This window comes from Anas acuta, chromosome 9 (genome assembly GCF_963932015.1).
Source record: "Anas acuta chromosome 9, bAnaAcu1.1, whole genome shotgun sequence".
Lineage (NCBI taxonomy): Eukaryota > Metazoa > Chordata > Aves > Anseriformes > Anatidae > Anas > Anas acuta.
The window spans coordinates 16,606,905-16,624,079 of NC_088987.1; the positions used below are offsets into that span (position 1 = coordinate 16,606,905).

At 39.1% G+C, this 17,175-nt stretch overlaps 1 protein-coding gene across 7 annotated transcripts in view; it reads right to left on the reverse strand.

The window, feature by feature from the left end:
* The window catches only part of STAG1 (STAG1 cohesin complex component), a 178,315-nt gene that overhangs the window by 117,976 nt on the left and 43,164 nt on the right, over positions 1–17,175 (reverse strand). For 5 of the 7 annotated variants that reach the window (XM_068692780.1, XM_068692783.1, XM_068692785.1 and 2 more), the window contains exons 3-4: positions 16,502–16,606; positions 6,983–7,160 (exon numbers count right to left, since the gene is read on the reverse strand). In XM_068692780.1, the coding sequence (XP_068548881.1) occupies positions 6,983–7,160; positions 16,502–16,606 (283 nt within the window). The remainder of the gene's footprint in view (positions 1–6,982; positions 7,161–16,501; positions 16,607–17,175) is intronic. The other 2 variants (XM_068692784.1, XM_068692782.1) reach the window with 1 other exon arrangement.

The following is a 17,175-nucleotide window of genomic DNA, read 5'->3' on the forward strand; positions in this document are numbered from 1 at the left end:
AGTAATTTATTCCCAATAAAACTAAGAAATCCACACTCTCCATACAGACCTATCTGTGTTTGGCATTTCACATAAATACTCACTTCTGTGCAGTAGAATGTGTATGAAATAACTTTATGCAGGGAAATCACTGTAACACATTACAGGGAAACATTTGGGTGAAAAAAACCACACTTTGGAAAGATAAAAATATTTTGGAAAGATAAAAATATTTAGTTCTCAGAGTGCTACAATGGCATGATTTCAGTGGCATTAGTCTTATGTGCATAAAAGGTACTGGAAAAATTATCCTTGCAGATGGATTAAGATTGTAAGAACTACTGAGAAGTACTCTTGTTACAGCGCATCTGCATTACTCAGAGCTGCACTTCCTCACCTGAGTCCTCAGAAAAGATGTAGAATATGCAAAGGCCTCATACCAAGGCAATTTTCCACAGTGGTACAGATTTAATGTTAGCTGCTGATCTCTCACAATTTACATACTACACAATTTTTTAAGGGTTGTGTCTGTTTAACTGGAGCCAATCACAGGCATGAATGGTTCTGAGGTGCTACTAAGCATAAAAACCAGTTATATACACTGTGCATGAGCTTTGAAAATCCTCAGGGAGTGCAGAAACAAAATCAGTTATACCAATAAGAGACCCATCAATTTATTAAAAGCCATACTTCAAATTCTTTTGCTAGCCTAATTTGGAAAGAGTTCGCGGATCACCCCAGATAATTCAAAAAATGATTGCATTTTGGAGAGTAAAAAACTTCTCTGGCTTTAACTATAATGGGTATTTTCAGGCATAAATATCTTCAGTGCTGCACCACTGGCATACAAGCAGCATACCTTAGCAGTGAAATCATCAATTGTGAATTACACAAGGGAGAAGCAGCAGAAAATCTCATTTGGTATTAAGGGAAGCCCCCTTAATTAATTCATGTTTTATCTGGTGGTGAAATTGTTGCTAGCGTAACAATCATGAGAACATGTACCTAGTTTTGATTTTTCCTTTTAATCCAGTACCATATAACCAAAAGCAAAGCAAGGTTAGGCTGCAGAAGAAATCCATCTAGCAATATCAGAACTAAATACTATTTACAATGACAATAATACTTGCAGTTATTTTATCCTGTAAGCTTTACAGAATGCGTACTTAAAACTCCTGAGGAGTTTCTGAGACAGCTTGGTGAAACCCAAGGTCATTATTCATCCTTCAAGTCAAAGAAAAAAGCACCGTCTGAATTCAACAGAGGATAATTAAACTAAAAAAATGCCTTCAACATAAAAAAATGTGGGTGATACTTTATATCATATGTTTGTATACTATTACACCTTCAGCAAAGACCTTTACTGAAATAGTCAAGGTAGATGCAGAGACACTATCCATTGAAGAGGACTTCTAGTAGGGAGAACAGACAAATTCGGGAAAAAGAAAGCCATTAAGGCTACTGTTTATACAGAAACCATATTCACCCTGAGATGCAAACAGACAGAGGTAGGGAAAACTCCTGAACTATATTTTACCTTCTTATCTACCCTCTTGCTTATCTGCCTTTGACAGAGACAGGATATTGGACTTCTGGTATGATCCAGTTAGACCCAGCAGGCTTTCATTTTTGAGCTCGAGTAAGAAGGCATATACGTAAAACAATTCCTCCCGTAAAAGGTAGCTATTGTCATGGTTATACAGTCACTTCAATCAAGAATAAGTCTGAGCTGCTGCCAGAGATGAGTTGAATCAGGGAGCTGATCCAGCTGAAAAAAAATCCATCAAAGTGTCATGTTCTAATTAAATTTATTTCTTGGTGTGACTACAAAACACACAAGAAAGGTGTAAAAAAACAACAGCTGTAGGTGTGAGAGAAGGTGGGACCAATCTGTTCAACAGCAGCCTTAGTTCATGCAAGATTAAAGCAAGCACATAACAATTCCTCTTAACTAGAACCACTGGGAGGACTAAGGAGCATAGAGATTATCTATATTGCATAGTAATTAAGTAATTAAAATAACCGTGTGATAAAATTCCAGGGATTTGAGAAGTAAGCAAAGCAAAATCTAATCCACGCTGAATGTGCTGGGAAGCAGCTGATTAAGCTGTGCAGTCAGTTGCCCTGCTGTCAGCCTCCTTCCCGGGGAGAAAGCACATCTGAGGAGCAGCCTGGCTCTGTGGGGTGGTGCTGGGGGCCTCTGCCTCAGTGCCCTCTCCTGCTCCCCGCTCAATAGCCAAAGTGCCTGCCGCCACCAGCACCTTCTGCAGCGAGACCTGAGGGAGAAGGGTAAGGTTCAACCCTTTGATTCTCTGCAGCTGCTAAGGTTGGCCCACCCTAACCTGTACTTAAATGAAACTCAGATTATTATTACTAGAGAAAAAAGGGGCGGAGAAGAATCTGTTGACTTAACACAGGAACTGGTGCAATTCCACAGCCTGACCTGTGCAAGGAGGTAGTTTACAGACCATAATGGTCTATTTCTGCCCCAAATGTTATGTATATCCAAAGCTATTAGAACAGTAGAGGATATGCCCTATTAACAAGATATATAAGCCACATCAGCTTTCTGGAAGAACTGATTATCTTACCTATCTGGTACAAGTTGTCAAATCTAAAAGCGATAGGAGAAGATACTGGCGGTACTGGGAATTCCCATCAGAAAACTATTTTGGATACAGATGTTGGTAACTGTAACTATTCTAAACCTAATACTAAAAGGAACTGGCAATCATGCAGTATGATGCTAGTGCATACAGAAAAACAACAAAAAAAGCGCTGCTGAAAGCTTTGTCTGCTTTCCCTCTCTGTTACTACTTCCAACAGATCAAACACGTAATTGTAAGGGATGCATACCCTTTATTTTTGCAGGTATTGATTTTGAAGTCCACAGTCTGCAACAAAGGCAGGTGGATAAACGCTGAAAATCAGTATTGTACCGAAAGTACTGTTAACGTTTCGGAAATATTTTAAATTAGTATTAATGACATGTTTTAATCCTTTCAGAAAAGCAACTGAGTGGAAAGAAAAGGTCTTGTGATGTTCCTCCTGCTCATGACAGTTCATGCTCATGAACTTTGTAGCCAGTAAATGAGCGTCACAGTTAGCCAGCTTGGGCCCAGCAGGTGCGAGGAAGAAATAATGTGTGAAGAACTGAAACTAGGAAACCAAGAGAACTTCCTCATTGGACAGGGTAAGCTTACCCTGCTACAAGTGCAACTAAACTTGAACAGGGAGAGCATCTCAAGTATTCAAGTGTGCCCAGATGGGCAGACAAGAAGAGCGAGGACCGAGGTATATTCTTGACTTCTGGTGAGACAAAGAACCAGTAGCACAATGAAAAATTCCCTTTCAGTGTGCCAGAAAGCTCTCTTTGGATACAGATCCTAAATGCACGTTGCCATATAGTGGACCCATATTTACTCTGAACCATGTCTAACTCTAAACCACAGTATCTTTTATTAGTCAAGCATAGGCAGAGGGTTCAAATATTTCAAAAATCAACATCTAAATTGACGTTTGCAGTTTACTGCAGATAAGGACAACTGGCTATGCACATAATACAGAGTAATCTCGGCATAGATCTGTTCAGGTTTGGGTATCAAATGCCTTGTATGATTACTGATGATTATCTCCGATTTTCTGGGGGAGGCACAAATCTCCTTTGCACACAAGAAAGCAAAATGCTATTACGCTTGTTTTGACCAACACCGAAGTACAAACTTTATTACAGCTAATTGGACATAATTAACTCTCAAGAAATTTTCAGACTGAAGCCTAAACAAAATCTGCAACCATCACATGCTCTTTACTTCACTGCTGCCTTAACACCAGGGTCAGAGACCAGCACATAAGTGCCTACAAAAGGTTAAGCTACGAGTCAGCCTCTGCACTGGGGCTCAGCTGCAGGAGTGGAGATTCATCCATGCCCTTCATTCCCACCAGGGTAAGCTCAGGCAGTTCAGCACATGAGAAATGATGATACAGTCTGCTCTGCCTGCAGAAGTTTAGAGTGGGGAAATATGCTGGATATAGCTGTGTCCATAAAAACATTCAAGGTGCAAAAAAGAGACAAATGACAAAAAGCAGAAAAGTGTCATTAATTCCCTAACAAAGAAAAATGTGTGTCTAAAAAGCTCTGCAAACAATCTTAATGGACTAAAGAACAGTACCAGCAGAAAACAGGAAGGTAGGTAGGTCATATTGCACTACATACGGAGAGAGCTGCCAACAGAAAATCTTCCAAAGCAACCAACTACACAATAGGTTACAGAACAAACTTTTTAAAAGTGCCAACAATCCAATACTAGGTTAACGTGGGTTTCAAACTGATTTACAGAGTTCAAGTAAGACTTAGCTTGGATACAACTAACACTTCATAACAGAAGCAAAGATTTATATGCAAAGAGCAGCTTTGAAGTTATGTATACTTGAAAAACAAAATATTAACATTACTTTGTTTCCCTGGAAGAACCAAACAGCAGTAATCCTGAAGAGAGGTAAAAGAACCCTGCGATAAGATCCAGAATAGAGGACAAACTTAAAAGAAATGAGAGTTGAATTCATCTACAGGCTTCCATGAGCTGGCAATACAAAGATAGAAAAATCTAACAACTAAAACATATTCTGAGAGCACACAGCTGGAGCAGATAGGTCAGGAATGAAAGCACGTTAAGGAAAATTTTCAAATAATCTCTAAATATATTAATTGAAATTTTCTGTTTTTCATTGCTGGAAGCAAACTTAAGTGCACTACAGAAAAAAGTAGGTTCATGTTACAGGGAAATAACTGAATATCAACAAAAAAGAGGTTCTAACAAATGCAAATATAAGTAATTTATCTGAAAATTGGCAATACTGACAAAATTGCTAAAATTGGCCAGAAAAAAAAACTGCATCAAAACTATGAGTAAGAAAAATGCCAAGCATTCCTAATTGTTAAATAAAAATCCCTAAGCTAATAAGGAAAACAAAACATATAAAGATGCTGATAAACTTGGTTTATAGAACCTTTGTTTCAATGTGGGATTATCATCCAGAAGTTCAAGTTAAAAATAATTTAATCACATGGTAATTGCATCTTGCTTCCCACTACATGGGTCTGTCAATTTCTTTATTTTTTCTCAATAGTAAATTTTTGAAGGTACACAAGTGGCACATACTCTTGAATTTAGGATTATGATGGCTAAATATGGCCCTAAAAATGGGGCATTTATGCCCCAGGCCTTCAAATAGACTTGCCTACTCTTTTACTATTTGTTTACATGTTAGGAACAGCTTCCAAAGAGCTATTTACTTCTTTCTCATCTGAGCAAGATGTAGGCTAAGGGCATTTTAAGCATGTGTATGCACATGGATATATAGGGGTGTGTGTGTTTATGTATATATCTGTACACAAATAGTACTTTTTTCAAAACAATTCCTTTGAATTCAGTTCAACTTGAATTCCAAAGGTTTCTTACTACAAACATGCAGGCTATTTCTTTTAAGAAATTCATTTGTGGAAGACTTCTGTTGGCATCCCTTTTGAAATAGATGAAATGTATCAAAGTCAATTCCACACACGCACTCAGTCATCAAATATCAAAGCAATCACACATTCCTTCTCATTTGGCGCCTGCAAATATCAATAACTCTAAGACAAACATACTACGTAAAGCATAATATATGTTCGGTACTGCAGTAAAACCAGAAAATAGACTCCAGATGTTTCCTCAAATCCTGCCAAAAATAAAATTTGAAAATGTGTCGAAAACCAAGGAAAGTTGGAAACCCCAATATAAAACATGTATGAAGAAGAGGCACAAAGAATCTGTAGCTTTGTTAGCAGTAAATTTGTTCTGTCTTCACCTAGTAGATAAGAAGGGTCAATCCTTTGTAACAGTAAAAACAGCCACTATGAAGAACAAAATTACTGATATTTTCTTCCTATTTATTAGTACTTTAAAACTACATCTCAGATTTGAGGCTCAGAGAAAATATTCCATAGCTGGAACTCATATGGAAAACTACATTAGTCCTAGGTTTTATGCTACACCAAAAGCAACATTAAGAATGGTACTTTGCTCCTAATTTTCCTAATTTACAATTTTGCTCACGTTAGTTGGCACCACGTAAGCAAAACATACGAACTGATATTGCATGATTCCCTTTTGTTGAAATGCAAAGTAAAAGAAGTTTGCTTAAACAACCCTTCAGTAGGAGCCACTGTTGGCTTTTAACTGCAATGGGTTATTGGTATTCTGGGCCCATGTTTCTCCTTTGAGTGCCAAAACCAAACAGCTGAAGCACAGTAACTTACAAAAAGCATACAAATACTGTCAGAAACAATCATCTATAGAGGTTCTTGAGATGGGACTCATCTGGCCCAATAAATGCTTTAAGACCTCAGTAACTGATCAAAACTTAAAACGAGTAAGAAACACCTCCAGAGGCGGTTCCATACAACTATCTTAGATATTTATCTTATAATGAAAAATTCGCCCTCAGGGTGTGTCCATCTTTGTCCCTCAGCCACAGAGGAAGTCTAGGCAACTTGTTTAGCCTTCATCTGTAGCTCTGGTGGGGAACAGCAAGAATGCAAGCTGCAGCGTGAAATACTCAAAAGTGCTTCAGCCAGCAGCTATTTTGGGGGAAAAGAAGAAAAAAGGGGAAAAAAAGAAAGAAAACTTTGTATCCATCAATAGCATCATCTTATACTTTTTCTTCCTGTAAAACATACTACAGTCTATCATTTAATGGACTGCTTAATACCAACATGTATTTATAATTTGAAAGCAATGGACAAAATAATGGAGAATTCAACTGAAATACATGACTTTTCTGATCTGTCTCGTTTTTCAGAAATACGTGGAAGTCCCCAACTCAATGACAGCACATTCTGTTCTTTATCATATACACTGTTATAAGTTAAGCCAACTGTTTACAAAAGCATAGCTCAGAACGAACTCCTACAGTTGGGGTACACTGAATGATGAAAGTGTAACACAATTAGTTATTTTACCTGCATAGCACTCTTCCCCAGCTTAACCACCTCAAACAAAGTGACAGGGTCCCCTTCTCCATTCTGCTGAGGGTGGCCATTAGCTCTTCCACGACTTGCTCCTCTGGCTCCAGCCTCCAAACGACCTTTGTCTCCTGGAGACTTCCGAGGTTTCTTAGCGGCAGACTGGGCAAAGAAAACCAGCAGAGTGAAAAAAAAAATTTATTATAGCTGTGACATCTGACATCACTCAAAAGTGTCTCTATAAATCATATACAGATATTACACATATATTTACACGCTCACACATATAAGTACATGTGGATATCACAGAATAAGTCAGTCTGAAAGGGATCTCAGGTCTCCAGTCTGACCTCTGGCTAGGTCAAAGCAATGTCAGCTATGAAATGCAACCATGTTGATTACGGCTTAATCCAGGCAGGTACATATATTTTTAATTATCAATACTCACTGAGAAACAACTTTAAAGCTACAGCCAAGGAATTCAACACTGCTGAATTCCCACTGTTGAAGTACCAGTTCACATCAATATCCATATTAGTAGTAATCAACACAGACAGTTGACAGCATGAGTAGATATACATATATGAATGGCAGCAAATTACAGACAGGACAGAAAAAGTGTTTTCTGTTGGCAAACAAAGTAAATTTTCAGAATACATAATTAACTTTGGAAGACAACAAATAATTTATGAAACATACACTTGTCCTGTTAACAGCCTATTTCTGTATTTAAGCAGACACAGAAATTTTATATCAAAGATTCAACTCCTCAGTTCCAGTAAAATTAAATAACTAAACTTATAATCAAATTTAACAGATCATAATAATAGCCTCTTTCTTGCTTTAAAATTTGGAGTTAAACATTTTCTTTGGGAAACTAAATTATTCAATGTAAACTTTTTCCAGATTCTTCAAGCTCATAATAAGATGCTATAGATTCCACTTGTGATAGGTCACACAGTGAACATTTTGTTTTGAATTTAAGTCACTTTTTGCAAAAAAAAATCAGTTTTGGGGGAAGAAGGGGGGAAGGTGAGATTCCTGCTACAATCTTATGTCTAAAATCTTTTTTTTCTCCTACTGCAAGGCAGACGAAAGCAAAAGGTGCCACAGAACAATGAAGCTATTTTGAGGAATTATGTTAAAGAAAACATGCAAGCAACTCTACAATTGTACAGTATCCTCATGATACCATTTACCTTGACCACACTATCACGCAGTTTCCATTAAAGCTTTTAGAAAAGAATGTAAAGTCAGCATTTTTGGTTGCATCTTCCAACTTCAGACATGTTACAAATTTTCCTGCAGAGGAAGGGAATCTCCTTTCTGGAAGACAGCCAGTAGAAGACAAAGAGGTACCCTAGCCTTGTCCTTGCCCTAAAACTGTCGCTGCCGGTGGGGACAGGGAGATAAAGAAAAGGGCAAGGTAGGGCACAACTGCTTCTTGCAAATACTCAGTTAAGGATTTGCATACAAATGCAAGATGGAAAGCTTCAAGTAATGGGAGAATCTCTATGAAAAGTTTTGTGGATAACATCTATATTTATGAGTAGAAGAATATGAGATCTCTGCCAATTATTGTTTTGCAAAGCTGCCTTTACCAGCACGAAAGCTATCAATAAATACATGGAATGTTTGAGCTCTACCAAGCTCTGAAGAGACACACAATCACTATTTAATAAAAAAATATAATAATAATAATTAAAAAAAAGTTGTTTGACTTAAGATTTTGATTAGATAGTAGGAAGAAATTCTTCACCCAGAGGGTGGTGAGGCCCTGGCCCAGGCTGCCCAGAGCAGCTGTGGCTGCCCCATCCCTGGCAGTGCCCAAGGCCAGGCTGGGTGGGGCTGGGGGCAGCCTGGGCTGGCGGGAGGGGGCCCTGCCCAGAGCAGGGGGCTGGAGCCAGGTGGGCTTTGAGGTCCCTTCCAACCTAAACCTATGATTACATTTGGGAATGTATAATCCACCTGTTCACTCAATGTGGGTGACAATAAGCTATAAGCGCTTAAACTAGCTAGAAGTACTGCTAAATGAAAGCAGGAAGGCAAGCTGATGCCCTCTTCAGATGTTAATATAAGCCAGAAGAAGTACCTTCTGTACTCAGTTCCCCTCAAAATGAAATTCAAAGGGTGATGTTAAATACTTCAAGGATTAAGGGAAAACAGATAGGAGATCGAAGGATATGTGAAGTGCACACACTGAGGATGCCAAACACAGGTAGTCCTGCATCTCGAAAGAGAGAGACCCTTGCATTCACAGGTTAGGGTGGTCCTTCAGCTCAACCCAAAAAAGACAGACCTCGAATGCCACGAAGAGCTTCCACATAGAAACAGCCCTGCACAAAGGTTAGCCTGGCTCCAGTAAACCTGTCAGACTATCACTGACAGGTATAAAATACAGCATTTCATAAGACCAAACAAACAAGAGTGACATTAAGTCCCCTCTCCTGAGGATCCACCAAACGGTCCTCAAGATATGGGAAAAACAGAGCCCTGTGTTTTCTAATAGGAGCAACAATGCTGCTTACTGCTTGCCACTTCTCACCCTTTCAGCCCTGTGAGAAGCCAGAAATTGCTGGCTTCTACCTAAAGCCCTCTTCAGCTCACAGTCACCCACAATGTTTTGTTGTTGTTTGTTTGCTTTTTCATTTTAAGTATCCGTCAGAATCCCAAGAGAAGTAAGATCTCATTGCTCTCCAGACTCAAAATTGTTATCTGTTTATAACAGGGATCCCTGAAAAAGTCATGGAAAAGACAAGCTGGTTTGCTGTATTGTATCTAGACGCATTAATAAATCCTTCTAATGATTTTCATATTCCAGGCATCTGCTGCAATGGCAGAGCAGACACTGCTGAAGTGAATTAAGACTTCCAGAGGGAGGAGGAATAAAGAAGCAATGCAAGGAAAGCAGGCTGGAGGCTTCAATCTCACACTGAGAAAGGTGGTGCTGGGGGGCATTAAATCCCCGCTTTCACTTCGAGATCCAGGACAGAGTCAGACCAGTGGTGGGGTCCAAGTGGACTGTGTGTGTGAGAGATCTGAACTAGGGTCTCCCCACAAAGACCAGAAGAAATCCTATATTTGTCTTTTCTAACTTATTTAAACTATTCTAAGACCAAGTTCTACAGCTCAACCTACACAGAGTACTTTACATTGTAATGTCCATTATTCTACCAAAACAATTTCCAGGAACATGGACATTAGCTTCATTTTCATACAAATCAGTTGAAGTGACTTTGTTCATGCTCACAACCAGGACATTGTTCCAAGTAATTCTTCTCAGAGATCAGCCTTGAATAGGTGAAAGCCTCCAATTTACAGCCACATGAAAACAGAAGTTATTATTTTTCAGATTTGTAAATTAGACTCAACTGACAGCAAATAAGGCTGAGAATTTATCCACATAAGCATTAGGAAATTCAGAAGTTTCAGAATGTGCAAGAAGAAACTTTAAAATGACCATACTGATGACCAGAGTTTAACTGTTGTTTTATGGTATAAACTAAATGAAGAAGAAACAAAATACTTATCTAGACTGTAATTAAACTGATATTGTGAAAATTCAGAATTGTGTAATACATTAGCTAGATAATACTTTTCATTTAATGTCTTTAAAATAACTCTGAAGGGAAAAAAGTGACCCACATTTGTAAAAACAAGTAATAGAGTGAACGTTAACTTATACACTAAATAAAACCAAAAAAACAGCGGTTTGACATTTTCCATTAACAGGGCCCAAGTTGATCTGATGTACTTCAGGAAGAAATAAAGACAGTTAAAGCGTTGCAGGTCATTAATTTCACCTGTCTTCCCCCTCTAGTAATGGCCTATATGTGCATTCACATAATTACATAGTATGTAATAAGTCATTTAAAGCAACACCCCATTTCTTAAGATAGCTGGAAGGAACTTTTTAACCTTCCACTTGAGTAAGACTGAAGAACTTGCCTCTCAAAGGCACCATCATCTTGAGAGGCCTCTGCATTGTAACACAGTATTAAGCAGAAGAGTCTCTGGTAATGTCTGAGCTCATTCCAAATGAATACTGATCAAAAAAAGGCAGCTCATGAACATTTCATAACATTATAATGGCTATCCAGGAAGAAGTTACTGGATTCCAGCAGTCCGCCTTTTGAACATCTTCATCACAGAAACAAACAAGGTTTTCTCTGTGAAAAACCTCATCCTGCAAATAAAAACAGATCCAGGGCCCCTAACACCCAGTGCACACAGACCTGCATCAGCCATGCAGGCAGATCTTTTCAACTCGTTTTAAGGGACAGACCTAAAATATCAGGCAAGCAAGCTGAAACAAGACATCTCTGATGCACATCACACTAAGCCACAAACCTCGACTACCGTGAAAATAACTACTTCTAAGAATATTCCTTCCTACTATTAATCAGGATGTGTGATTTGGAACTAGGAGGGAAAGTCAATCCTCTGGGGTATTTGTCATCTGTAACACAAGACTCAATAATGTTGAGTCTGCTGCAAAGTTAAAATTTTACATATGAAAACAAATATAAGGTATTGTAGTCCCTCTCCTCCATGCAATAAATAAATAAATAAATAAATAAATAAATAAATAAATAAAAAGCAAAACTGTACCATCTGTGCTGGGGACAAAAGCATCAAAAGTGCCTTGCTCCACCTTGCCTCAGAAAGGAGCATGAGGAGATGAGTTAGTTGGAGAAAGCCATGCAGCAGCTTCCATGACTATGAGATGAGCCACACACCAGCAGAGATCTCAGAATTGCCCCCTCTGGGACAGACTGATGTTTCTTATGCTCCAAGTCAAACAGGCTAACCTCTAGCTACTCCTTCTGCAAAATACAATAGCTGAAATATAGTCATGGGTCTCTCTCACTTCCTCCAACCTCCAAGAGCTATTCCAAGGTCCTGGGGAGGTAAAACCATGTAGGTTAATATAAAACAATATAAAGCATGACAATTAAATTGACCAGCCCTCTAAGAGAGCACTGATCCAAGAGAGGAGGCAAAAAATGATAAATGAATAACTGATCTGAGCCTCAGCTCACTATGGTGAAAGAAGCACTTGGGTTTCAAATCCCCTATCTAGAAGAGAAGAGAGCATCCGTGCCCGTGTATTTCAATAACGCAGCAGCCAGAAAAGACATTATACAGCTGATGTTACTCAGCAACTCCAAGCAGAGGGCTGCCATACATCACTCCCTGAATACACAGCACACGATTTGCTAAATATGCATCCAGAGGGTATGCTCACATACAGCTTCATGGAAATATATGCACCAATACATCCCACTGACTGGACAGGTTCACCTCCCAGCCAATTGCTCCACAAGCATCTGCTCTACATGCTTGGGTGTTTAGAAGTAGACATGTGCAAGGGGGAGGCTGGCCCCAGCCACCATCAGTGCTAAAGCAGGACATGGTGCAACTCCTGCTGCATTCACTGCATGGTTTGGTGAATTTGGGGCAATCAGGTTACATTACAAGAGTTACTCTGAAGGACCAAGATGCTAATGTCTTCGCAAGCCACTTGTCTAGTACACTCAGTGAAGACTCATTCAAACAGAGGAGAGTTATTAGAACAGAAACTAGAGAACTATGGGGGCAACACAGATAGCAGCATTTTCAGGATGGAAAGGCTCCCCAATTCATTCAGGTTCTCTCTGAACTGGAAAGTTCTTTACTACGAATGGTGAATTCTCAAATGAGGTCTACCTCCTTACAGAAGTCTCACATTTGTGATGAGAAAATCTCTTTCTCTGGAAGCCTGTTAAAAAGCTCCATCTTTCTAATAAAAGACAAGTCCATTCTACAACACTACCTCCTCGATCTTTTTAAAATAAATACAAATATTGACAGAGTGCATTGTGTGCAGCTCTGTAAAAGAACAACACAGCTAGGGAAAATGGCACAGAAGAGTAAACTGTCTTTCCAAAAAAGGTCAATACATTTATGGCAGATGTGTTACTGTAGCTGCAATGGCCTAAGGACATAAGCAAGTCAACAGTTGTGTGCAGAGATTCAATAATCTTATTTGACCACCATATTTTAGAGGGGAAAAAAAAAGAAAAAACCACAAAACCCATTAGTGCCTTCAGGCACAGAAATCTTTCTTTAACATTACAAAAATGAAAAACAAAGCTAAGAATCAGCTGAGAAGAATAGCTCTAAATAATTTGTTGTACACCTAAGAGTGAAGGTGGGCAACATCTATGGAGAATATAAAAGTCATGTTAGCAGATGGAGGAGTGGGGAGAAATGTTAGAGCTGTACCTCCTGTGACAAATTCACCAGCGGAATGTGGACAGGATTGCAACAAGGATGGGCTCACAATGTGGAGGAGGAAAAGTGAAAATACATTGTTTGCAAAACCAATGCTTCATCTAAGTCCATGATTTTCAGTATTCAATAATGTTATAAATGTAAATGCATAGAACTAGTCTCTCAAAGGTGCCTGCATTTCTCCTCGAGGATAGCAGAGATTGAGTGGCTTATTCCTTTTCAGTCCTTTTTTTTTTTTTAATAGTATGCTCTTATTTATTCTTTTCCATTGCTGCAGTATCATCTATGGATGCAATTGTGGATCCAAACATATGTATCTACTGTCAAGCCACTCAAAAAATAACAAAAAGACTGAATTTATGGATGAGGGGAGAATAGTAGATGTCAGTTAACAGTCTCTCACAACATTCTTGTATTCAAGTTGGGAAGTTGTGATCCAGATGGGCAGACGACAACTAGATGGGTGGACAACTGGTTAACTGCTGGGCTTAGAGGTTAACAGATCAACCTTCACCCAGATGCTGGCCATAAGGGAGTACAACAGAAGTCTGTGATGGAATGTGCCCCACTTTACATCTTTATCAGATAGCCAAACGGTATGAAGAATCGACTCCTGTCAAGCGTGCAGATGGCAGGGAACTGGCAAGAAGACCACTCACTGATAGCAAGGTCCAGCCTGGAGGGCTAGGCTAACAGCGCACCCAAAATTCAACATGGACAAAGACCTGCCCCTGGCAGAAGAACAAATCTTTGCACCAACACAGGCTGGGACTGACTAGTTGGGGAACAGCTCTGTGGAAAATGACACTGGGTTCATGGCAGACAGGAGATAGCAGCGTGCCCTGGCAAGCAAAGGCCATCAATAACCTGGGCTGCACAAACAGGAACACAGCCAGTACACCAAGGAAAGGGATTGTCCCTTTCTACTCTGCACTTGTTAGCCCATAGCTGGAATACTGTGACAAGTTTCAGCCCCACACAAGAGAAACACTGATAAACTAGAATAAGCTCAGCAGCAGGCTGTCAACACGGGCAGGGGGCACTTCCCCATGAGGCTTTATTGCAGCAGTATACCATGGGAGGACAAGTGACTACAGTCAAGAACTGAAACAAGAAAGTTTCTGATCAGCTAAAAGGAGGCTTTTCACCACACGGAAAGTCAAGAAATGAAACAGGGTGCTCAGAGACACTGTACAGTATGCAGCCCCGGAGGTTTACAAAACCAGACGGGAAGAGGTCCAGGCAGGGTGTTGTGATCCTGCTTTGAGCAGGTTAGAAATGTCCCTCCCACCCTGAATGATTCCACGATTGACCAGCACTGTTGCTCTCCTCTGAACCTCTTCCAGTCCCAGTATAAACTTCTTGAGACTGTGGGTTGGAGGTAGAAGGGGGGAATAAAGAAACAAGAATTAGGGGAAGTATTCCAATAGTTAGGCAAGCCAGAGTTATAAAAAGGATGCAGTATTATTTATTTTCTGCTGTCTTCCTTGGCTTTAACATTGGATGTGCTTTTTTGACTCAGATTAAACATTAATATGATGCTTCTGTGTCATCTTGCTCCTTGGCAGTAAAAGTTAGCTCACAGCCCATCATTCTGGGTGAGTAATGACTGTTTCCCCTCTATTTTCAACACTTACCAATCATGTACACTTAATTAGCCTGGAGTTGTTCTACACGTAATAAGCAAAGGCTCCTGTAGAAACTTGATAACTGGACCAGGAGAATGCTTCAGTGAATATTCCCAAAGGAGCAATTAATAAGCTCAAAGAGAAGGATGAGGAATGCCTTTTGTAACATTCATCTTCCATTTCCAGTGAATACGAAAGGAGTATAAAATACTACCCACCTTGCTTTAATTCCTAGACTAACAACCTTCTGGGTTAGCAATCAGGTTACACCACTGTCTTTTTCTTTTATTCCCCTCCTTCAATTGGACCATCAAAAATTGGTAAGTTTACCAGTGAGATATTCTTAAGAATTTCTGATTTCACCCTTTGCTTACAGGGTGTGTAAACAGAACCTGTTTTCTTTACATCTTTCTTGTTAAGACAAAGTGAGCTTACATGTCCATCTGATGAAGACAGGGCCCCAGGGAAAACCCTGTTCAAAAGCCTCCAGAAAAGAATAAAACTTGCATGGAATAGACTGGCATTTAAATGTCCACTCCCACATTCCAGAAACTGTGAAGCACCAAACTGGAAGCCAATATGATGGCAAAACTTGCTCCAGCGTGGCCAGCTTGCTTGAGTAGAACACATGCTTCTGTCCAGGAATTTAGATGGATGCTTTAAGGACAAAAACCAAACATGTACAAACAATCTCTAAGTGCTGTGTAGACATTCATACTGGGAAGTATACTTGTAGACAAACACCCTGACGAGAATCAAAACAATTAACAGCAAACACACGATTTACCACCAAAAATCTCATTCCACATTGTGTACTTCAAGTGATACAATCAAACAAGAACTGCATCTCATGACCTTGAACTGAAACAAATGAGCACAAGACACAACAAAACTTCTGTATTTTCCAATTATGTAACATTTCATAAAATAAATGCAAATAGAAGACAAATCCACCTTAATACTATGCATACTAGGGAATTGTTTCAGCATGCTTCCATTCATGGGCCAGCAACAGACAAAGACAACTGAAGAAAAGCATTCTGTTAGTAAATTTAGACAGCAGAATTGAGGACTGATTCCCATTTTATGTTAGATAAAAAGTTGAAGCTCCCCATCTTTATGTAGGACATCACGCATGTCAATTACATAAATTATTAAGATGTGTTAATGGATCTTCTGAGACATTATATTAGTACTATGCTGAAACTCTTCCATTCACATTAAGAGATTATCAGTTACAAAGAGGATAGCTCAAGGGTCAATTGTCACTTGAAGAAGGCCATTACAACTTCCAAAACAAAGTGGTCATGTTCACTGAGATTCTTCCCATGTCTGGAAGAATGTTGTAATATGACAACAGCAACAAAATTGCAGTGTTCATGTACATACCTGGTAAAAGAAAAAAGCTACAATGATCTCATTTTATGTCCCTTTTTCATCACTTCAAACAGTTATATTTCAGTCTGATAAATATTTCATACTAGAAGTCTTCATAAAGTTTGACATAGGACTCATTAAAAGCCTATTTATGTGACCACAAGATGATTAGATGAAGAACAGTTTGCAGTCAATTTTAAATAGATGCATAACAAAACAAAACTAAATTACACATACTGGAGGCCTGCCAGGACGGCCCCTTTTTCTTTTTCCTTTGACTTCTGTTTCTTCAAGCTCACTGCCAGCATCTGAATGTGCAGTAGTTTCATTTGTAGAATCCCTAGGGGGGAAAAATACTAGATAAATTAAAATGATTTGAAATCAACAAGTAATCTATAACTGACTGATTAAATATTTAGTCCTAAGCCAAGAAGAAAAAAAAAGTCAGCATTAAAAGTTTTGCCACATTTATTCTTCAAGCTAAGGAACTAAGCAATGCTAGCCCTGGCAAAAAGCCTTACCTTTTTTTATAGGCTGGAATGTCATCTTACGGACTGAAAGTTATTTAAATTAACAGCTTCTTTTGAAACCAAGTTGCACTTCAAAAACTGGCTATATTAAACAGCAAGCTCAACATACCCATCCCACATAATGTATTCACTAGTATCAACTTTCTTTTACTCTTGTTAACTACTTTTGAGCTGCTTTAAGGTCATGAGAAAGCAATCGGGTGTCTGATCCAGCCACCACACCATTAGAACAGTTACACAGGTTCCCACTAGGGTTAAATCGTGGTTTTAGTCACACTTCAAGACAATGCCATTGTGCAGCTGTTAATAAAGAAAGGATTAACACTGACCAGGAGGCTTAAACCAGAAAACTCACTTCAATCCTAAGACATTTAAGATT